At 38.4% G+C, this 24,912-nt stretch overlaps 1 protein-coding gene across 4 annotated transcripts in view; it reads right to left on the bottom strand.

The window, feature by feature from the left end:
* The window catches only part of LOC139696202 (golgin subfamily A member 6-like protein 25), a 94,856-nt gene that overhangs the window by 2,059 nt on the left and 67,885 nt on the right, over positions 1–24,912 (bottom strand). Inside the window, exons 1-9 of one of the 4 annotated variants that reach the window (XM_071594852.1) lie at positions 17,750–19,332; positions 17,472–17,610; positions 16,701–16,815; positions 12,956–13,021; positions 10,582–10,850; positions 9,532–9,712; positions 5,649–5,780; positions 4,940–5,274; positions 2,294–2,547 (exon numbers count right to left, since the gene is read on the bottom strand). In XM_071594852.1, the coding sequence (XP_071450953.1) occupies positions 2,294–2,547; positions 4,940–5,274; positions 5,649–5,780; positions 9,532–9,712; positions 10,582–10,850; positions 12,956–13,021; positions 16,701–16,815; positions 17,472–17,610; positions 17,750–18,308 (2,050 nt within the window). In that variant the 5' untranslated portion in view covers positions 18,309–19,332. Of the gene's footprint in view, positions 1–2,293; positions 2,548–4,939; positions 5,275–5,648; positions 5,781–9,531; positions 9,713–10,581; positions 10,851–12,955; positions 13,022–16,700; positions 16,816–17,471; positions 17,611–17,749; positions 19,338–24,912 lie in introns of those variants that run through there. The other 3 variants (XM_071594855.1, XM_071594854.1, XM_071594853.1) reach the window with 3 other exon arrangements.

Here is a 24,912-nt window from a genome sequence, read left to right as displayed (position 1 = left end):
CTTTCTTGATGAATGAAGGCACTTTCTTGATGAATGAAGCTTTTCTCGTAAATCTGCAACACTTACTTCATTCTATTGTCAATATTTGATGACCCAAAATAAATTTCCTTAGAACTTCATCCAATTTTTAAATGAACATTCTTTCAGATGGGTGTCAAATAGCAATCACTCTTTTTATGCACATTGCAACCTAATCCTGATTACCTTAAAATAACATTCCTCACTAAATATTTCATTATTTACCTACCATTCATTTAATGAAGGAAAGTACTAACTTAAGCTGATTATCACATTTCAAAGTGTTCACCAACAAATAATGGAAATAAAGACCCGGACCGTAGGCATCAGAATGACGACACTGGCCGCCTTTGATAATTTATACCTCCGTTCACATGCATGCTTAGGTATATGATGTAATATACTTTTTTGATCTAAAAATATTTATAAAATTTTAGCCTAATTTTTTTACTTGCCACAGAAACAAAAATATAGACACTGTAATGCAAAAATTAATTTCCCATACCCTAAAAATGGCAGTTTTTCCAACTTGCTGAAATTTTGAGCTCATATAGGGAAAACAAGGAAATCTACAAAAATATACTTTTACTTAAAGTTGCATACATGAATAAGGATACATATAAGTACAAAAGAAAGTGAATATTAATTCCTTTTATAGGTTAATTAACCAAACTGTTTAAGTATCTCAATTTGCCTCAATATTACACATTGAAATTATGGTAAAATGTTTCATTTGAAACATATTGAAATTCCTGAACTCATCCCTGTAAGAATGCCATACTTGTTATATAGTTATTTAGCCTGGTCAAGGGACACATTAATGGATGGCTTTTCTTCATCTCAGCCAAAACTTCATGAATATAATCTCTAGTAGTAGTAGTTTTGAGGGGAGGCGACCGACAACTGAGGTCATTTGCACCATAGGGGATGGACAGGAAAGGATGAAGGGTGGAGAGAAACCCGGCATCGGCATTAGCCTACTCTTTACGAAAGGCGCCAAGGGGTCCGCAGTTTAACGTCCCATCCGACGGACGGCGTACTCACTCAAAGTGCCCTCCACAAAGCACCTCAAGTAGGGATCGAGATACCTCTGAAAAATATTCAACACCGCTGGGATTTGAACCAACGCTCTCTGGGTGGGAAGCCAGTACGTTAGCCCCCGCACCATCTCGATCCCCAATATAATCTCTATAAGGCCTATTAACAAGTTTTAAAGTTAGAAGTATACCAACAAATAAATAAATGGAGAAACATGAAGCATTTCAGGTTAGGAATAAATCATTATCAAATGCCGGCGAGAAAAAGCATTACCAAGTAAATATTATTGACATAAATAAGAGTAACAATACGTACCTACTTCACCATAATTGATATACAACAACTTAATAGATCCACCCCAGTTTTATTGCTTAATTTTCAACCCTGCTTTGAATAACAGTTACCCTTAACAGGTTATTAATTTAATTCAGCATAAAAGATTGTTTTTTTAACGGATTTCAGAACTTAGCATTTCATACGGATAAACTGACTGGTATGTGCATGTGAATTATGTGAGAAAATTATCCAACATCATTACATAGAGGAATAACAGCTATGAACATTACTCACTAATTTTACTTGCTCATGAAATTGCTGAGGCCTTGGAAATAGTTAATGGTTCATCATTGAATATATGATGTCAGAAATTTTCTAGTACTTAACGAGCACATATAAAAACAATTTATGGGGCAACATGAGTACACTGAGAATTCAAAAATAATTTTAAAAACATTAGGATCAAACAAATTCAGATTAATCCAAGAGTGCTTACTTCACTTATCCCAAATGAATGTTGAAGCTGTACAGCAAGATCCCCATGCATAGATACTGATGGGAACAGTCATATCACTCACTAACACACCATTAAACATTAGTAAAACATCCATACTATCAGTCTTTAGTTCAATCGGAGAGCACTTCACCAACACGTGAAAACAGCTTTACATAATTATTTTAGGGAGAAATGACTCAAGTTTTTGGGCATATGATACAATTAATGATACAAATAACATTGGAAAAATGACTACTTACTTCCGTAAACCCAGCATACATAGGATAAAACAGGGACAAAATCAAATGCCAAATCAATAACTACTTCTGAATCTTAAGAAATCATATTTTACTCCAATCTGTACACCAAATCTTGACCATAACCAACCAAACCATTGAGCATTGCATTAAAATTATGAAGACGAGAGAATATTACAAAAGAGTGCATGGAAAGGCAAGAACTAACCAGGTGGAGGGAGGGACATGCCAGGGCTGGAAGAGGCACTGCAAGAGCCAATCCCCGCCACAGCCCCAACTGCGGGAGATGATCCCCGTGAAAGTGAGGATATGGCAGGGGAGGGAGGAGAGGCTGGGTGAGCACGCCTAGGGTAGGTGGGGTCTATGGCCATGGCAATGTTGGCACAGCGAGATGATCCAATGGACGGAGAATCTGCAGTACCCACAGAGGGAAGTACCTCGATGGCTTCTGGATCGGGATACCTACAACAAATTGCAATGATATTCGACCAAATAACAAAGCAGCACACCCCACTTGGTAATCATGTCATGCATATGTACAAGGATTTTCCACATCAGCTTGTTACTACAAAAATACCAGAAAATGTAATATGCAATTTAAAAAAATAATAATTTACAAACACCATTTTTAATAAATCAAGTCCAAAACGAAAAAAATAATGTTGGATATTAAATAAATAATCTACATAATTTATAAAATATTTAAACTTATGTATCATAATAAAATAATGTACAACACAAAAATTTCCAAACAAAATTTGAATAATTCTACTCTGAAAAGAAATAAGATAACTTTGTAATATCCCATTCTTGAGCCTGTGGGCTGACAATAGTTTCAGCAGGACTCTTAAATCTTTTAAAGATACAATCTATAACACAATTAACAAAAAATAATGCAATAAATTTATCTGTATCTCATTTTCTTGCCAATTTTTAATTTTGTTAATAAATCTTGGTGCTTATTATTCTAATTGTGTACTTGAAGACACCAAGCCTCAAAAAATTATTTCCAATGATGAATAATTTTCTAACAATCAGTTCGACGCTCTGATGGCTGGGATTCAAACATCATACTAATGGAAGAACTTGAGAGGAAATACCTATACTTTAAGTCATTACTTACAAACTAAGCTCCTAATATTTTTCTCAGGTCGAATTATTTTTTAAAACATCCTCTGTAGACAATGCTGGTATGCTTAACATAAATGCCAAAGAGAAGTTGAGATTGGAAGGGGCATAGATCTTATAGAGATGCTACAAAAATCATAGAAAGGGCAACATGCCCTGCAATATAACACAAGGAGATGGATTGGAGTTAGAGGTCATTTAAAAGATTCAACATACAGGCCATACCATCACAGATAAGGTGATACATGAAGCACTGTAACTTAGTCAAAAAAATTTTATAGAGGGATTTAATAATGGCAACCTCCAAGATAAGTTTTAAATCCTGAGCACAGGGGTTGGGTTGGCAATTGTTTGACCAACCCAAATATTGACGATGTGTTAACCATCTGCAATTGTGATTTAACCATTAAAATGGGTATTTTTTGGTTAAGCATACAGAAAGTTTTGCAAGATTTAGTTACTGGGACCTTCCTTCCCTATCAAGGATTAACAAAACTTTCATGAGCATGCCTGAGCTTTTCTTTCTGCTCCTATTACAGGCTCACTAATGAAAACTAATGAGGAAAAAATGTGGAACAAATACATATGGTTCATTTTCAACATTGAGGTAATCGCCCCAATATAATGTTCATTTCTAGGAAACTATTTTTACACCCACAATCTGCCATCACCATTCAAATAATTTACTTGATTTTTCCCCACCACCATAATAATTTTACATGTATTTAGACTAACATTCACATAATTTTTACACTACAAGTTTGTATTATAATAAATAAACCATGCATAATAAAACTTTACATTAAGATATTTTCGCTCTATTTAAGTTCATTTTTCGGAGGGTATGTTCTGAGACCTAAGAGGAGGCCAAGTTCAGATGGTAAAGAAAGCTTATTCACAACCTATAGATGTATTCACAGAAACTTTAAATGAGCAAAGTACACTACCCGGTTGCTTCATGATATAACTTAAATAATCTAGAAAAATGCCATTAAAATTCAGAATTTTTAAATGTCTCCACCATCCAAGAGAGTTAAAATACTCTCATCATTACTACCCTAAAACATAAACACAGTAATCAACCCGAAGGTCGGTTTAGTAGGTGATGGTAGAGATCCCCCAGTACTAAGCCCTATACGGCATGTGAAAATTCACACATCAGGGTAGGGGGGCCAGTTCCTTTCCCTGTGCCGGTTATGGTTTCCCAGAAAGACCTGGTACCCGAAAAATCACTTTAGCTTGGGTGGAGCTGCAGGTGCCCAGAGTGCCTTGCCCGGGTATTGAACCCAGTACCCTCTGGTCAGCAGTCCAACGCTCTACCCACTGGACTACCGCGACCCATTACTACCCTATCAATAAGAAATTTATATTTTGACAACGATGCAAAAAATTCATCATTCAATCAAATGATAGAGGAAATTTGCATATTTCCCCCTTTATGATGCTACTATGTACTGAAGCAATGGTCATGAACAATATATTTAAATGCAGAAACTGTTTTTGTTCCTATACCTCTCATCATTAAGGAGTTTGATGAAGTCCGAACAGCAACCGTTTCAATGAGGTTATTAACACTGCATATGAACATGCTCTAAACAGCAATTTGCCCTAAGAGCATGAATAGAAAATGAGGAGTGACTATAATCAGATATTACACTAATCTGAAGGTAATTTATCAATTTGAGAGTGATTTGCAATAATTTTGAGTGCTGCTATTGTAAACTACCTTTGACGAGGTTTGGCCTTCACTCCAGTGCTGGAACGAGATGACCTGGATCCAGTGAGATCAAGATCAGTAGGCCTTTCAGCCCTACCAACTGACCCATTCGCTCCATGAGGGGGAAGGCTGGGAGATGATCCTTGTCCTGCAAGGCTTCCCATTTTTTGGTTCTCTGCCTCATTGTCTGTACCATTTGACACAACAGTGCCATACTCGGGCTCCTCATCTTCCTCATGCCCATTCACCGCTGCATTCTCCAACATCTGCTGCTCCCTCTGCTGTTTCTTGAGGAGTGCCCTTTGCTTGCCTCTTTCCCTTGCCCTCCGAGCCTTTGCTCGCTCCTGAAGAATCAAAGTTTCACAAGTTAGATAGGTCCAAGTTTATACAACAATATTTATATTAATTAGGTATATTTGATGCGGGGATGCAGTAATCCAGCCCAACGGCATTTGAAAATTCACAAATCAGGCTATAGGGGTCAGACCCTTTCCCTATGCCTCTTATTTTTTCCCCAGAGAGTTCTGGTACCTATAAAGTCACACAGCTTGGGTTAAGTTGAGGGTGCCCAGAGGTAGGGAGTGGGAGCCTCCCCATCTAATAACCATGGTTATCTACCAGTGTTACCCAGAAATATAGGCGGCAACCCTATGTTCAGCAAACCTAATTGACAGGGTGAATCCTGAAATCACATTTGGATTGGTTTTTTTGTACACACCCTTTCCTGAAGCATTCTAGCCAATTCTCTATCCTGAGCTTCCACCGCAAGGAGTCTGTCTCGATCCAACGGATCAACACTGCCGCCACCACCACGCTTCCCTTCTTGCTCTTGAAGCAGCCGGGCCAATTCCTGAAGGAAATAGCAAGAATTAGACAGTGAGTCAAAAGTAAAATCATAACAACATACTATAAGATGAATTAAATCAGTATGGATCATAATTCTCAAAATAAATTTACATAGCAACTCTTTTTTGAAATGTTGACCACACCCCAAAGCATCAGGCACAGACAATCATTTGATTAAGGTACAGCCTCTTGAATGGATCTTTTCTTTCTCTTTTCAGAAAGAAAGGAAAAAGAATGACCAAATCAATTGATTTTTTCGTAATAAATTTCTACTTTCTTTCTACCAACTTTCTCTCAATTGGCTTAAAAGATACCAACTCATAACAGATGTTTAAATCTATGTTGAAATCTTTTTTAGTCAAGACTTGATTTTATGACCTAAATGAAAATTTTCGTCAAGGTATGACAAGCAGTAATTTTATTACAACTATTTCTCAAAATGTATTTCTACATTTTTTGTTGTTGTATGCCATATCTTACATTTTACCATTGTAAAATAACAGGATGAAATAATAAATCCATGGCTAACCAAACAAATATGGCCAATGATTACTTAACAATGGATAATATTGACTGTGCATGACAAAAACTATGCATAAGGCTTACAAAAAAGCGAAAAAATTGGAATTTTCTCCACTGTTCATTCCACTTGACACCAAATGTAGCCAGAAGTAGCAAAAAATCAATTACTACAGTAAAGATTAGGATATTTGTAAGTCATTATCTATTTCCCAAGAGACTCAGTTTTTTTCATTTTCCCTCTTTCGACATTTAAATTAAGATATCAATTACTTATTACCAAAATAAATTATGAAGTATGATTCATTACATTTTTGACATAGACAATATTCACTTGCTACACTATATTAAATATTTTATCCCCCCAATCAATAAATAGTTATTACTCTTACAGCATTCCTTATTCATTTTGCTCATTAATTAATAAATGGTATCACATTTAATAATGTAGTTTCACATAATGGAAACTTTAGTCATTCTTTTAGATCAATCATAAAAATGTTCATATAAACATACAGAATATGTTTTAAAAATCAATCCTCTACATCAGCATTATTGACCAGTGCTTTTTAATTCACCTTTATGGATAAATATTAATAAATAAGATAAATAAAAATAATAATGGTCCACCAAAATGAATACACGAGTGCATATAAGAAACCTGAGTTACCTGCCAAACACCATCATCAACCAAAGACTTCTTAGTGGCTGTAACTCCCGTGATTGACGAGTGTTTCTCTAGTCATGGTATTTATTCATACATGAACCAGAAAGTCACCCATCAACCACAGAAATCATGAAAAAAGTACTTGCTTTGGATTCCATGCTTAAAGAAAATTAGTCAAATCTTAAAAAGAGCTCACAATCTAAAATATCACTTGCTATATCGAGTTCTTGTTATCACCAATGTTGATTTTTTAAATCACTTGCGACATAGTTATTATGACTTAAAAGCTAGAGTAGCCATCACCTTGTGTATTTCAGATCATAAGCGAAAGTATGAAATGGAACCTGGAAACTATTAATAATGATTCATCTTACATTTTTAAGACAACATGCTTCCCATAGTTCTTTCAATTTTCATATTGTAATAATAAATATTTAGTATTTCAGAGGCTCATCTCTGTGATTGCTCGACTTTGATACCTATGGATTACACAACATGTCTTGGGACAGGTGGAGAATGTAATTATTGTCACATATACTTTAACAACTTTATTTGGTAAGCCTTAATTTTGGTGATTGTAAATACATATTTAAAAATTAAGGCATTGCAGATACTATCATATCATATTTGTAATCATACATCCAGTGCGAATGACCGATTATCTGCATTTGATAATATCTGGAGATAATAATAATAAACATCAATAACTTCCATTACTATACAAATAAAGCATCAGTGGTATAGCCACAGTGATCAATTTTGGGGAGGAAATCAAGCTTATTTTATACAACCCATAAAGCAAGTATTATATTATCAGCTGTATGCTAGCAATATACCATTTTAAAAATTGCTTACTGACACCTTAGCGTTATTTATTAAACTGAAGACAGTTTTTTAATCAGTAGTTGCATATAATTCAAAAAGCTTAAGGATACATGGTATAGTATTACATTTATTATAAAATACAATGGTGGTAGCGATCATTGAAATTTAAGGTAATAACAATTCTTTCACATTACCTGATCTGAATTCACATTCTATCTAATGCCTTCCAGGAAAGGCATGGGATAAAGCATTTTTCCATATAAAAACATGTTCAGGAGTCCATTATTTATCAGGTAACATTTCCCAATTTGCTATGATACCATACCTCACAGGTTTACATAACCTTTTAGGCTTTTAAATACTGAACCTCTACAGCTCATATCGGCTGAATTCCAGAGAAAACATTGATTTTTATTTTCTAATCTTATAGTGGAATTCAGTATTCACTTGAGTAGGTTATTTTTTTACTCTGGCTGCATTAGATAGTATTACTAATGGTCAATGTTTGAGTTGCATGCCCCTAGGTAAAAGCAATAGTTTAGCATGACAGGTGTATGCTCAATTCACACCACAAACATTCATCTATTATCATATTTTGAAGATGATGAGATGCTCATGAAAGGACATGAATAAGGTAATGCTCGCAGGATATAGAAGCAATAAAGGAGAAGATGATCAAATGGCAAATGAAAGGAGGGGAGGGTGCATGGCAGGGATTGACAACTGTGGAAAGGAATATCAACCATCAACCATCTTGTGACTAGTGATGACCAAAGATTACAAATGCAAACATCAAAGTATTATCTTCGTGTTGTTCCCAACCAACTTTTATGGGCGTTCCGCACCCACCACCTTTCAACAGCACATTATCCAGTGAATGATAAGCCAGAGAGGAGTTGGTAGAAAAGTCATACTTTACCTCCTTCACACAAATAATATGAGCATTATTGCTTTAAATATGCTCTTCAGATCAATGCACAGATCAGACTTTGGGTGCCTGTGCATTGTATGCATTTCCTCTAATAGCTAGTTGGACATCGGACCTTTTTTAATCTTAGCTTCCCCTCTTACTAATGCACTCATCTTTCACTTTAATTAGAACCTTTATTACATGGCTAATACAGCCAATATTAAGGATCTTATTGATCTTCTAGTCTCGACTTACAAAATCAATCAGAAAAGGCAATGTTTATTAGGGCAAATTTTTCATCAACATACATTTATGAACAATTGCAGTGCCGGCATCTCATGGAATATTAAAAAAAAAACAAGCCACAGAAGGCCCTTATATTCAGAAATACTATTGAAATGGCTTAGACAGTGTCCACTTGTGTCCAATTAAATACTTAAATCTTAACAGCTCAATTGCTAAGCAATTTCAAACCACTATTAATATAAAATGTTCACTAAAGAATGAATATACAGGTCTTGCTGTTCCAGTTCTCCTTTACACAAAAAATCATAGTGCAATAATCTGTACCTTAAGATTATCAGTGTATATTGTACTCTCTATAACAGGATTTCACCAAACTAACTCAATTATTTCACTACTAACTGCAAACCTACTACATATTTAACTACTAATGAGTAGCTTGTAGCTGCAGACATTACTTTGGTAACCTTTGATGAGTTTTAAAATATTAATAGTCAGTAAGAAATTACTAAAAGAAAACTATTACTGAAAGCTCTTAAAAAGTAAATTATTTTAAAATTATAATTGATAGCTATTTGTATTTATACTCACAGCATCTTGCTCCTCTTGCATTCTCTTGGCCTCTTCTACACTTATTCCAGGATTCAAACCAAAGTCTGAATGATCATCTTCACCACCAGATAAACTAGCATGATAATAGTCAGGATTATGCTCTTCCCGAACTGCCTGGTTTCCTTGCCATCTATGATGGCCTGGCCCCAAGTCCATTGCCCTACAAGGACAAAATTAAAGGGTTTAGAAATGTCAGTGATGGGACCAAAACAGAGCAAAATCAAAATAAAAATGAGATGATAATGGAATGATAAAACTGACCAGTTAACCTGGGAAATAAGATCCTTGGAGCATTGAATTAAAAGAAGTTTTTGAATTTACATTAGTGACCAATGTAAAGTGTAAATTCAGATACTTAAGCTTTTCAGGGGAAAACTGATTTGCAATCGCTGCATCAGATATTGGTGGCCAGACTCATGCCCCAAAACCACTATATAATCTGAAGTTGGGAGCAAAAAAGTACCATAATCTTTCTTCTTACACAACATCCTTTCCATCATCTGAAGCATAAAAGGGAAGGGGGCTAAACTATTACAATACCCTTTTTAAACAGCCAGTTCTTTCCAGATGGTTATCCTAGCCTTTTAGGTCAACACGGATCTGCACTCACTTCAACAAGTGAGCCCTTTTAATTGGGGTATTTATTGTTTATAAGATACAGTAGTCTAGGGGATAGAGCACTGGGCTACTGACCAGAGGGGCCAGGTTCGATTCCTGGGCATGCCTTGGGGCATTCTCAACCCAAGCTGTGTGATTTCAGGTACCATACCTTCCTGGATAACCACAGGCGGTACAAGGAAAGAAAATTGGCCCCTCCACCCTGATATCTGAATTTCACACGCCATTTAAGGCTAGTGTTAGGTGAGCTCTACCCTCATCTGTCAATCTGATCTTTGGGTTGATTAATGCAGTTTTCAAAAAAGTTTTATTTTTTTAACAATTAAAATTTTTTCCAAAAAAACTCCAAAAGAGTATAACGTGTCATTCCTCATTGATTTACCGCATCAATTTTTTGCTTGGTGCACTTACCCGAGCTCGGCAGCAATATCTTCATCGGAATAGAGCATCTGGTTTGTTCTCGTGACGGCCATTTTTGGGGAATAGTGATGTGCCCTTTGAACGGGAGATGAATGTTGCTGGTAGACCATGTGCTGATGATGCATTACATGAGGCTGAATCGTGGGAGACCCAAGGTCGGAGGGAGTCTCGGGAATAACCATTGGACCATTTGCACCTTGAACTATCTGCACTCTTTCCCTCTCCTCCTTCAACCTCTCCAATCTCACCCTTTCCCTCTCCTGTAATGAGAGCCAAAGTCACTTGTTACACTTCACGTCAAATTTTGAAACTTAAAAGAAAGAAATTTGCTTGAGGCATACATATTTACAACAAAGTTGTTTTGACAAATAGGTACTATTTTGATACCATAAATCAGTGTTAAGTAACTTTTTTGGCAATGTATAAACTTAATCATTCCTCAATCATCATGAGTCACAAGAGAAATCAGATCAAAAACTTCTTTCACAATAATAACCATGATCAACTCATTTAAATTATTTGTGCAATAAGGAAATTGCTGAAAATTAACTCACTTGAAATCAACAAGAGTTCATAAAAAAAAGGAAATACCTATGCTACATTTTATAATTAAAATATTATTGGGATATGTGACACCGCTTGTTTAACATTACTCTTGGTATACAAATTGGGGTATATAGGAGAAGCAGCGATCATTGAAAGAGACATTATGTAGCTTAAATTTTGGTCTGATTCTGGTGTTAAAGAAAACAGCTGTTTCCACCCCAGAAGAAGGTACATGGTTTGCATAAAAAGTATCATGGAAAGTTTTAGAAAAATATGTTACAATGCCTGATAATTCTTTAAAGTTCATCCATTGAGTGTTGACACACTTTTGCCAGTGGCTTTTCCACAACTTTAAGGTTCCCTGGTCGGCAGATTCTTGAAGGTCCTTAAGGGTACCCATCCAAGTTTCTTTGATGGCACTTAGGGACACATACTGGTGTCTGTAGAGGGAGGATTTCACTTTTGGTAATTGAAAATAGTCTGCTGGTGCTAAGTGTAGACTGTAAGGGGGTTGGGGAGTTATCGCGATGCTGTTGCAGAAGGTCTTTGCAAGCAGATACTTGAGTCTGCTCTTGGTCGTCCGTCAAGACCTTTGGAACAAATTTAAGGCAGATCATTTGCAACGCCAAATTTTCAGTGATAATGATGCACACTAATATATCATCAATGCCAATAAGATCTTCAATCATGTGTACACTTAACCAATGGTCTGAATTCAGCACTTAGTCAGGAAAAAATTGCTACCAATACTTTTTATACAAACCTTGTATAATTCAGCTGTTCTAACCTTAGGGAGTTTTACTCTTAAAATGCGATGCATATAAAACTTAAGAAGACATATTGAAGACCTCTCAGGCTACAAGTAGGCTATGGCCCTAATTTGGCTTTTCACTATTTGACCATGCAATCGAATTATGCACTGAGAATAAGCACATCAAGCAACAGCCAAAAAATGATCCAAAATTGAGGCATGAAGCCATTCAAGTTAATTGTATCAAAAAGAGAAAATTGCAAGAGAAATATCTGTAATTATTTTATAATCACAATGGCTGTTGTTTTACCTTAGTTTAACAATATTAATGAAACAAAATATTGAATTCAATTTTTAAAATTCCATAACTCAAAGAAAAATCACACAGATCTACTTGGTAGAACAAGTCCAGAGCATATGCAAAAAGTAGGTTCTTATTTTATTTCCGGATTATTCATTGAGATTTTTCTATCAGCAGTTTTAACTAGGGCATCTCACATGCTAGGAAATATGACTAATTCTGAACAGAAACCACAAATCAAGCAGATAATTGCTGAAGCAGGTTTAAGCAAATAGTAAACAAAGTTTCATACACATTTGTCGTCTATTAAATTCATCACCGTTTGTGGTGATATTTTTTCCATCATAAATCTTTATCTTAAAGTACAGACATGCCTAGTTTAGTGGAAGATGGTGTTTCAGAGAGACTTTGTTCCACACAAATTTGCATTTGACAAGAGAATTTTAATGTATAGGAGAATTAATCAGTTCAATCAATAAAAATATTCCACTTTAAAGATTTGGAAATGTATGCATGATATTTAATGTAAAGACCACATTTCACTTTAACAAAATTCCATAAAGAAGGCATGACTGTATATATATTTTAAACATGTAGATGTGTTATTACTTTTATTTGAAAATAAAAATAAGGGTTATGGTTGTACTGTTATAGTGTTGTAAACATGCTCTAAAACATCTAAAAACAATTGACTGATGCAATGCATAAAAGTATATGAAGCCATAATATCATAACCATGCCAATGTTATTCATCAACCAGGATTTACCTGGGGAGACTCATCTTCAAAATAGTTCATCTCCAGTGAGTACACACTCTCAGGAGAAGAGGTAGGCTGGACAAATAAACATGTATACCATTATGGAAAATCAAAACTACTATAGTTTAATATTAAGTAAAAATTATCATGATTTGTTCTGAACTCTAAAGGGGATCGTTCAAAGTGGTCACGAGGAGAACCTGATCAAACTCTGTGGCAACAAATAATACAAGAGACACTTAGTTTTCAAGAAATAACGCCAATTAGTTATTTGGAATTGAAAGAAGTATTGAGAATATTAGATGTTGCAACCTGTATCAAACACACCGAATCCACTACTTGCATTTCATTGCAAATGCACCTTCATTCTTAGACAGTGGGGAGTTGTTGGTGTATTCGCTACTGAAAAAAATAAACACGAAATAGAAATGGGATAGAAAAATACTGGCAGTTATGAAGTCAACTTGTTTGAAAAGCCTACTCTTTGACTAATCGGTAGTATTACATGCTGCAAAGTAAAGGAGAATTTTCAATTTCTAGTATTTCAAAAGCACTCCCAATTACCACTTACAAAATAAATACCCATTTCATTTTTTATTCCCCAGCATTTAATAAATATTGATTGGGATCTACTGATAACCTCGGACTCCCATTTCATCTTGGAAGGCAACCAACAACGAATGAAAAAAAAACATGTGCTACTCTCTAGGAAGTAGATCTGGATTTTTCAGTCCACCAAAAGGTTAAAATACACAAGAGCCCCAAAATTCATAAACTTCGCATGGTAAAAACTATTCACTTTGTACCAGTCATGGAAAATGATTACTACACCATGAAACTTTGGCATTTCAATGCCCATCAGCAGATCTTCAATAAATAACTGCCATAGCATCTCCTGCATTTCTAAGAATTTGTCACAAGCCAATGTCAAGAGCCAATTTTTATTAAACAATCCATAATGCTGAGCTGGAAATACTCACTCAGTTGGAGAAAATATTATGCAATTACAATTATTTAAGTAGAGTTTAAGGACTGGGAAATTTTGTAATTGATTAAGTTTGAGTGGTGGTTAGGTGTGTGCTCATGGTTAAGAACTACATTCACAGCAAAGAGACCAAGCACAATCCCAGGATTCAAACCAATCAAATATTTATTTTGATTATATACTGCACAAAGGCTAACCAACAGTGGAGAAATGGAATAAATAGTGCTTAACTCATCAGTGGATACATAGATGCTCTAATGCAATGAGATTTTGGCAGTTTTTGTCCAAAGGGTGGAGTTACTGAAATTTATTGTGGTCTAGTGACTGACATGACATAAAGCCAATAAAAATAAATAATTACTAGAGCTAATGTATTTATTATTAAAATACTAATTATGATATACAGTTCCTTAGTTTTGAATTTTTAAATTAAAGAATGTATATTATTAACTTTCTCTTCAAGCCAAGAATATATTTAGTGAAAAGTCAAAAATAACAGCTTATGATCAGCATCTTTGGTTGTTCTGCCACAAGGCAGGTTCACTCATGTCTTCCAGTGATGAGCCATTCTTTTTATTTCTTCACACTTTCTCCCAATCTTAATCATGTCCAACATCATATAACTCTTCTTCCCTCCTCCTCTCTTCCCTTCTATCATTCCCTCTAACAGTCTTCACAGGCACTCCTCCTTCATTAAATGTTCAAACCAATTAACCTTCCTTTCCTTGATTATCATCACCAATTCTCTCTACTCTCCAATCCTTCACTGATCTATCCTCCCATCTACTTCCTCCTATCCTCCTCCAGATCTACATGTTAAAGGTTTCTATTCATTTTACTGCATCTTTTGGCAAAGTCCATGTCTATGCTCCGTACAACATCACACTCCAGCTGTAATATTTTACCAATCCTACCTCAGTTCCTTTTTCAAAAGTCCGAACCGTAGTTTCTTCTGTTTATTGAATCCCCCATTTCATAGCTATTCTTGATTTTATTTCCTCGGAACGGGACAAATCTTAAGTGATGAAACTTCCCAAATACCTTAAGATTTCTACTTGTTCAAATCTCTTCACCTTCCAGTGTGATACTGATTCTTTCACCTCCCCTTATCATACTCTTAGTCTTATTCTTGCTTATTGACTCTCCATATTCTTTACAATTGTTGTTAAGGTATGCAAGAATTTCTATGACTTTCCGTTTACTATCTGCAACTACAGCCAACCTGAGGCATTCCACTCTGTTACCTTTGAAGCTCACTTCTCCACTTACATCAATTCCATCCGTTATTTTCTCTTCCAAATATATGTTAAATATTGGGTTGGTGACAGGTAGCGTTCCTGTCTAACACCAATTTCTATTCAATCTCATCTGTCAACTGCCCCCTATCCTTACTCTTGACTTTCTAACTCAGATACAGGTATTTTGTTAGTCTTCTTTCCCTCCAAAAAATCCCACACATTTTCAGAATCACCATTAAGTTGCCCCATGCACCACTACCAAAAGCTTTCTCTAAGCCAATGTATACAACCTATACTTCTTTAATCTTTCCGCTGTTTCTTTCCCCAATTCTCAACAGACATATTGCATCTATCTCTTTTACATCTTGCCTGAATCCATAACACTCTTCTCCCATCATACTTCTTAGTTTCCCATACAACCTTCTACTGATAGTTTTTACAAAAATTTTAGCCACATGTGATATCAGGCTCATCATTCTCCGATCCTCACATTTCTTCTTTTCTATTGGAACCATTACATATTCCTCGAAGCCTTTAGGCTATTGTCCCTTTTTGTACATCTTATTACTCAAATTTGTAAATTATTTCTTTCCTTTCTTATTGAGTGCTTACAATTTTTCAACTGGAATTGTTTCAACTCCTGTTGCATTCCCATTCCTCACCTCTTTTATAAATGCTTCAACTTCACTTTCAAGTACGTCATACCCTTTCCCATCAGCAACTTCCTTGTTTTCTTCTTCTAGTTTCAATTCACTTTCCATGGGTCTTTCCTCTAATTCCAATTACCATTCAATGTAGTCTTTCCACCTGCACATTGCCTCCCCTGATTCACTTCTACTTTTCCCATTCTGTCTTCTATCTCATACCTACTTCTCACTTTTTCATTAAATGATAGGTCTCTTGCCTCTTCATACATTACATCATATCTTCCTTCCTTATCTAATTTTTCTATCTAACTGCACCAGTCCATTTTTCCTTGGTCTTATCTGTTTCTCTAATGTTTTATGAAGATATTTGTCATTTTGAAAGACATTACACTTAACAATGCGAGTAAATTGAAGCAGTGTTCACATCCTGAGGATCTATTTTGTGATGTTAAATCACAGGAAAATTGTCTTGCATTAGCCATTTAAGTGTTCAAATTACTGCAAGCGTCACAGACGAATTTTACCAAAAATGCCAGAATTACTTTAGGAAACTCTCTTCTTGGTGGCTACACGTTAAATAACAACTGAATAATTCTTGCTCTAATGCTTCATTTTCTTTTTTGTACCTTATCATATAATTTCATTAACTTTCAGAAAATTATCAAAAATAATGTTTTTAAAGACATTTTTCATAAATTATACATTTCTCTTAAAATATCCTGGAAATCTTTCCACAAAATGAAGCAATTATGCTATGTACTCAAAGGGTTAAGAAGTTAGCATTGGAAAATAATTATTTTATTTTTATTATTAATTTTTTTTGAGACCACTTTGACCCAGCATTCATTAGCAACAAACTGAAATCAAAAAATTGTAACACAAACCTGCATCTGCCATGCCATCTCTTTATCCCTCTCTTCTGCTTGCCTCTTTCGAACCCATTCCTCACGGTCTATCTTTTCTGCAAGCTGCTGAGCAACTTGGGCATCTATCTCCTCCCTAAAAGAGAGATGAAAGCGATCCAGATAACATTTTACTTTCACTTCACAGCAATAACATGGGCGACTTCTTTGAAAACCCACATTTAATTTCATTCAACAAGACTTGCCTAAAAAATAAAATCCTTCAATAAAGCAGAGACCCTTGAACAATATATTTAGCTATAGCCTGGAGGCTCACCAGTTACGATGAATCAGGAAGCTAGATACTTATTTTGTAGCTAGATATGGTTATGATTTGTCCTTAAATACCACTCAGATCAAATATACAATAGGCATCACTAGGCACTGAATCAGATTATTCTTTGCACAAGAATAATGCTTTAGGGTCTGTATATTACTAATTCCAAAAATGACACCTATACATGGGAATCAGGAATTTAGGAATTATCCACACAATATGAAACTGTCAGACCTTGCGGTCCACTCACTAGCCTAATAAAATGGAGATTGGTTTGAACCACACCCATGTTGTGCTGTTATGCATCTTTGCAAATCAATTGTGATTTAACATCGGTCATCACAATGACTTAAGCTAATGCTATGAAGCAAGTAAATGAGATGCCTGTGATAGGTGATGATAATATGCCAAAATAAGTTAATCAGCTACCAAATGCAAGTTGTACGAACTTAATTGTTAAACTAGGGCCAACTTACTGTCTCTGAAGCATTTGTTCGTGGAGTGCATGCACCAGCGCTGCTTCCTCTACCTCCCTTTGCTGTTCATCCCTGGCTCGTGGGATATCCTCTCGCACTTGAGCATTGCGCCATTTGTTACCAGTGTAATGCTGCTGAACTGTAATGCACAAAATTGCATACATTAATCTCATATCAATCACTATACCACTCACTTCAAAAAGCAGTCAAGGCATTTCTATTAACTCGACTTGAAAAAGTTTTAAAATACTAGACAGGATTCATCCAAATTTTACAACCATCAGATGGAGAAACCATTGGAAGTGTTTTCTTGGGAAGTGTGGCTGGAGACTTTGGCAATGAGTTCCTGTTTCCATGTACTTCACGGCGAACCACAATGCCATTGCCCGCGTAGGATTTTGGGAACACCATAGTTTGTTTTTCGCACGCGAACGAAGCTGATCTGCCGAAAACTGCGGTGTTCCTGGCAAAGGCGTGATCCCTCAAGTCCTCCCTCAGATGAGCGACGGCCCCCCTCAGCTGCCGGAGTTCCGCGCCCACGGACTCCTCTAGGGATCGCGCGATGGCGAGGGGTGCAAGGCCAGGGTCTGGGGGGTCGCCGCTGCCCGGGGAGTGAGGACTTCCCGATGACCGACGTCTGGGCCTCAGGGCGGCCTCCTTCAGGGTGTGCAGTTGGTTGGTCAGCGTGACGTGCAACCGACGCAGTTCGAGGTGTATGCATCGCAAGTCGGCCGACATAGTTTCCAGGCGCCGGCAACAGGAGCGACACCCAACGCCGGTGCTGGGGCTTGCTGGCACGCTCTTGGGCGGCAAACTCCGGGGAGAGCCTTCGAACATAATTGACGTTCCCGAAGCGCATTCTCATGCACCACAATCACGCTGGTCCTTTATCTGTCCTCCTCTGGTTTCATTACGTGTCTTTTGACAGGATGTGACACACGGCTCACTTAGAAATGACTCAATATTTAACGGCCAAGCGATAGCTGCCATCATCATGCTCCCGGACTTATAAAAATTCACAGGGTTTCGAAAATTTTCGAAAACGAAACGCAATTTTTATAATATTGGTTTTTAAAAAACGATGCAATATAATAAAAAAGCTAATTACCTGAAAATCGGAATCAAATTTCAACACACCCGAGAGGACAAAAAAATGCTCTTCTGGCAAGGGTCATTTACCTCCAATTCGTTGAAATTCATGGCACAACGGAGCATGATAAAATGTGAGCAATACGTATCACGGCAAGTCTGGGCATATTCACATTTTCTTGATTTTTCTTCACGTATTACTAGTGACAGAGGTAAGTACACAACTCTCGAAGTAATGAACGGTGCATTGTCTTCGGAACAAACGAAAGAAAATTCCTCATCCTGGAAACATGGACAACATCACGATCAAAAGACTGTTGTGTGGGAAGACGAACCAATCGCCATCACGGACAAACTATGCACTGATGAAAATGAATCCAGGCCGGAGCAGGAAGTACCCGAAAGCATCCCGAATAAAGGGAAACGTTCACTCGCCGGAATTGGATTCCGGTCTGACTTTCCTCCCTCCGCTAACTTTTCTCTATAGGGCTCTTTCTTCTTAGATGGAAGCATAGCTCGGAATTTCACTGTGCGCCGATCCCACACATCCCCAAGTCGATTTCGACCATCGGCGAGTGCCCCAGAAAACTATCCTTTAAGTCGTCCGCCCGCCGACCTCGGGGCACTGAAACAGTCCATTGGGGCGGGATCAATCCACCTGCCGCTTCCTCCGCGGAGATCTCAACGCTCGACAGTCAAACAGTATTGGCCAGGAGGGAGGAAGACCTCATGATGCCTCACCCTTAACAACCAAAAACAGCAGCAGCGTTTTGCCCGGTGGATAAAAGCTGCCGCGCACACCCGCTTGTTTTACTCCAAGGAATGGCAGATGAGGGCAGGGGATGGGAGGCCAGTGGGGTTGGGTGCCGTGCGTTGGGAGGGGGGGGGGCGTCAGGCTTTGTCTGGTTGCCCAAGGATGAGGAGCAAGGGGAGGGGTGATGAAAAAAAGAACAGGGTTTAGGAGGTGTAGGATAACCAGCGGCAACACTCACTCCAATGTGACACACCACTGCAGTGACAGCCCCCTCCCTCTTCCTCCTAGAGCCCACATCCCGCCCCAACCCCCTGGGCTTAACCCCCTTAATCCCCTCCCCTCCGTTTCCACATCCTCTTCACATCCAAGGCCCTCCTCCCCCATCAGCTCCTTAAGAACAATGACGTGAATGCGGCGGAGTGAGAAACCTGGCGACGCCCGCATGGCCACCCTGTGCACACACTGCGCACACCCTTCATCCGAAAATAAAGGTGAGATGACTTTAGACTGGTTGAAACAAGAAGGAAGGGGGAGATATTTCAAAGTGCATCGGGAGTGTGGCGGGTGCTGCGGCTTCCGCGGGTAGAAGTTTAAGAAGGGCGAAAGACCAACGAAACTTCCTAATTAATCACTACCAGCTACCACTCATTAACACCTCCCCCCTTCCCCCACGCTTCTTTCACAGGGATGATCTTCCAGGGAACATTATTTTAAGGTTTAAATGGTTGGCGGAAAGCAAAATAAATCAAAGTGAATCGGAAATGCGTGAGAGCAGCGTAAAACTAAGGGGGTTGGGACACGAATCCCTCCCGCTAACCCCTGCCCCTCTCGACGCCAAACCCCTTGCCGGCGCCTGTGTGCCCGACGGAATTCGATCTTCAAGAGAGTAAATCTTCCGTGAATAATCTCGATTTTTTTTAAGCCGACCGTAGGCTCGAGGTTTCGAAAAGAGACACCAATTTTGCAAACTATTTTTAGGCAATAAAATCAGGCATGAAAGCGAACCAACCGCCATCCGTTAACGCGGAACACATTTGACAGTAATCTACGCTCAATGATTTTATGAAGTTCAGGAAATGGCAACATTTTTCCACGACTTTAAACCATGACTTAATATTTTCCTTTAAAAAAATTTGATACGCTTTTTTGTAATGTTTGACTCATGAGGTAAGATTAGTAAATATTTTACACACCGATTCCAACGATTATTTTCGTAAAAGAGCGAGAGTTAATTAGTGTATAAAGATTGAATTTTTCTTCATTCAATAAGAAGGATAACTTCTATTTTCAACACCCTATTCATTTTTCTAACGGTCGTTTCAACGCTATGCATTCCTGTGTATGTTCCCTTACATATGAAATACAACTTGAAATCGTTTGAACAAACGGAATTCACAAAATCTCCGGTGTGATCCTCTGGTTCCTACCGCTTATTTTAAAATCATAATCACGTTGTAAACGAGAAATCAAGATATCTTAAGCGAACATGGTAGAAACATTTCAAGAGGAAAATTTATTTATTCCAATATAATCTTACCAGAACAATAAAAGAGAACCGAAATGATTCCTCGATTAAAAGCCTCGAGGAGGAGGGTATTCGGCCCAGGCACATTGATATCTTCTCTCCAACTTAGACTGAATGACAACGTACAGGAGTGACACGACCTATAATCTCATGCAACGAACAGGATGCTGCAACTCAAATGTTGGGGCCTCTTCAAGCGGACCGTGGGAGCCAAGGCCATGCTTTTCTGAGAAAATATTCCTTGAACAACAAAGATAATCTGAATTGCCTTCAACTATCGGCGCTTTATTTCGCAGTGAAAAAGTAAAGCTAGTCGGTGGGAGGTGGAGAGGGCCTTCAAAGAATTCTTTTATACTGCTCTTCTGCCAGGGTAATATTCCGATTGTAGAAACGTGATTTTAGGGGGATAACCACAGCTATCAAGCCGAAGGTCGGTTCGATAGGTGAGGACAGACTATTTAACAGGACAGTGAGAAAATTCTGCTCAACGTTCTTTAGGCACCAATTTAGTACGAGTAAGAACTAAGTCATTTGGACCCAAATAGAACGACCTCATTAGTGCCAAATGCCTTTGGCGGCTAATGCCAATCGCCTCTTTTTTGATTAACTAATAAAACTGTCAATGAGAGGGATTAACGAAGTGAAATCAACTACTGCTACATAAGCATAATATGAGCTTAGTAAGTAATCTGGCGAGGAGGCTTCTTCCAGCATTTGGCGAGTGCCCCCTCTCTTGGGTCAATAATACTTTTAGTTCTTCACCCTATTACATTATGACGGAGATACTGTATTTGAACTCTTTTATTATTAAAAAAGAATATTTTTACAGCTCGCCATTTCCCTCTCGTAGCCTAGTCGATCACCAGACGTACTTTCCGGGGCACAGTCTTCTACACCCTACTTCAGAGAACCCTTTTGTAAGCACCCCAATGTCATCTCTCCCACTTGTAAGTAACCGATAGAGCAAGTTCTCCCTCTCTCCCACATGTTCAGATCATGCATGGCAAGTGAAGCCAACCTTGCAAAGGGGGAGGATGGGCTCGGATCCTTGTCACGAGCTAATCGAGCACGAAACGCCTATTGGAATGCCGAGGAGGATGGGCCAATCCATTATTCCGTACCCCTCGCACGCGGCGGACGTTGTCCCCACGTGAGCGCACGAGACCGCCTTCCCCCACCATGATGTCCGCGAGAGATTCGTGACTGCAAAAGCAGGAATGCGTGCGTGGTAAGTGGGGGCACGCACACGAGATAGAATGATACGAGAACAAGTTCACATTCGCGGCGAGAAACCAATTGCGATCGATGGGACTCGGGGGCGCTCATGAGTCATCAGGGTCGGGGAGTGTCATTTTTCCTCGCTCTCCCCTCGCCGCTCACCTCGGCAGACCCTGTTCTATCCACTCCTTGTGACTGCCGGGTCCACCACTTCCAACAATCTGAACGTATTTATCCGATCCGTCCACGGCTGGGGTACTCGAGGGACGAAATGCTCGCCATAGCACGGCGCTTATTCACGGGGAAGGCGCACCCCGGAGTATGAAATTAAAACACTTAGAGCGTACTTCTGGACGGAATTATTTATCGAATACTTTTTAACGAACGGATAGCCGACAATTCTTGAACGGTATCCATACCCTCTTCAAGTACCATTAATGTCTAAATAACAAGCAGACTTGATTCCTCTTACCTTCACGGGAGTCGTAATAACTGCCGCACGTTTTTGTTCCGAATAATATATGAAAGGAGAGTACATTTAACAGTATCGATATTCGAAAATTAATCTTATCTAATTTTCTCCATTTCTTAATACGCAATTCTTCTATAATATAAGGTATACTACATTGATCAAAAAGTTCCCGGAATAACCACCGTGTGGCGCTCCCATCGTTCCGATTTGAGTTCTGTTTTTTTTGTTAAATTGGTACATCTGTTGTTGATATTCCCTTTAAATCTTAGTGTCATAACTTGACATTTGCAAAAGTTACGTAGCCAAGAGTACATCTATCTCTGTGTGTGTAGGCGATTTTTTACAATTGCAGAAATGGATTTAAATTTGCAACAACGAACTTGTATTAAATTTTGCGTAAAAAACGGATTTAGTGGCGCACGGACGTTGGAAATGTTGGAAAAGTGTTTCGGCAACGATTCTCTAAAAAAAACGGTCGTTTACCAGTGGCACGAGCGGTTCAGAAGTGGTCGTGAGTCAATCGAAGATGATGAACGCAGTGGCAGACCATCGACATCGAAAGTCGGTGAAAAAATTGATAAAGTAAAAGAAATGTTGGTCAATAACCGCAAATTAACCATCAGAGAAATAGCGGAGGACTTGAACATTGCCTATGGATCCGCCCAAGACATTGTGGTTAATGATTTGGGTTTCCGTCGTGTAGCAGCAAAGTTGGTGCCAAAAGACCTCAATTTCATGCAAAAAAGAGACCGTGTTGACGTCGCAAAAGACATGATTTGCGAGGCTGAATCCGATCCCACATTCATCAAAAGGATCATTACTGGAGACGAGACGTGGGTTTATGAGTACGACACGCAATCCAGACATCAGGCAAGTGAATGGCGTTCACCAAATGAGCCGAGACCAAAAAAACCACGTCGTTTTCAGTCAAAAAAGAAGGCAATGCTGACGGTTTTCATGGATTACAACGGTGTAGTGCATCATGAATTTTTGCCAGAAGGCCAGACAGTAAACAAAGAGTATTATTTGGGCGTTATGAGACGTTTGCGTGAAGCAATTCGCCGAAAGAGACCAGAAATGTGGGCAGAAAACTCGTGGATTTTGCACCATGATAACGCACCGTCGCACAGTGCTATCATTATTCGTAATTTTTTGACGAAAAATGCAACAAATACCATCCAACAGCCACCGAATTCACCTGATTGGCTCCCTGTGACTTCTTTCTGTTCAATCGAGTTAAAAAAACCATTACGGGGAACGCGTTTTAGCAGCCGAGAGGAAGTAATGGAAAAATCGCAGGAAGCACTGATGGACATACCGAAAACCGAATATAAAAAATGTTTCGAGGATTGGATCAAGCGCTGGCATAAGTGTGTTGCAGTCGATGGGGATTACTTTGAAGGGGACAATATAGATTTAGATGAATAAACTTGTATTTTTAATTTTCTGAATAAATTCCGGGAAATTTTTGATCAAGGTAGTATTATGGGAAAAATTCAGTAATAGAGATGGAGTTCTTAGAGTAATAGAGATTCAGTAATAGAGATAATTCCCCGCATAATATTTGGAACTGTTTCTCCATAGTTACTTATTATTTCCACGTGAATCCATTAAGTTAGGACCAGATTTCGTCGCTTTATGTAGTCACAAGAGTTCATTATGTGGAAAGCCCGGATGTATACAATATTGCAAGAGAAACTATAGGTTTTAGCTCGGTCAGCGGAGAGGGGGATGGCTGGGAATTCCACTGACGAGGTGGGGAGACCTCGATCGGTGCAGCAGGCACCCATCGTTCTGCTTCCAAATATTCCCTAACTGCAGACGGTGGCGCTAAAATTCCCTAACTTCCCTACCGCCCGTCTTATGAGGCACTGCTCACACGACAGGTTTTTCTTCTTTACGATTACATAATGGCGTTTTGAAACAACAAAATCACAATCATATGGTTATCAATTTTTGAGGAAATATTACCTCAATAGTATGGTATCTACGTTTCAGAGAAAGGCCGTAAGGAGGAAGTAGAAACGTCAACGGAGAAATTACGAGGCCTTAAGAAGGGAACGAAGTTCTGAAAGCAGCAGCGAGTCTATATTCCGAGCACTAACATTGGAAGATGATCTAATCCAGATGCGATATCTGTGAATACTTGTCGCCTAAGTAAGCCAACTCCGGTGCCCGCTCTGTCGTCGCCTCCATTCCACATTTCCCCTACTCCAGATCCCCCATTGGCGATATTTAGACCTTATAGAGGTGCGAACTGCATGCGTGATGGCAACACATTCTCCCTGCCTTATTAAGAGCACACAGTCTAACTAGTCTCGATTTATAGCACAGTCGATTACACTAAAACGCCAACAAACAATCAAAAGCTAACAAACCGATT

The sequence above is a fragment of the Hetaerina americana genome, unplaced genomic scaffold, assembly GCF_022747635.1.
Source record: "Hetaerina americana unplaced genomic scaffold, ioHetAmer1.1.p SCAF_7, whole genome shotgun sequence".
Taxonomy (NCBI): Eukaryota; Metazoa; Arthropoda; class Insecta; order Odonata; family Calopterygidae; genus Hetaerina; species Hetaerina americana.
This window is presented reverse-complemented; position numbering and strand designations above follow the sequence as displayed.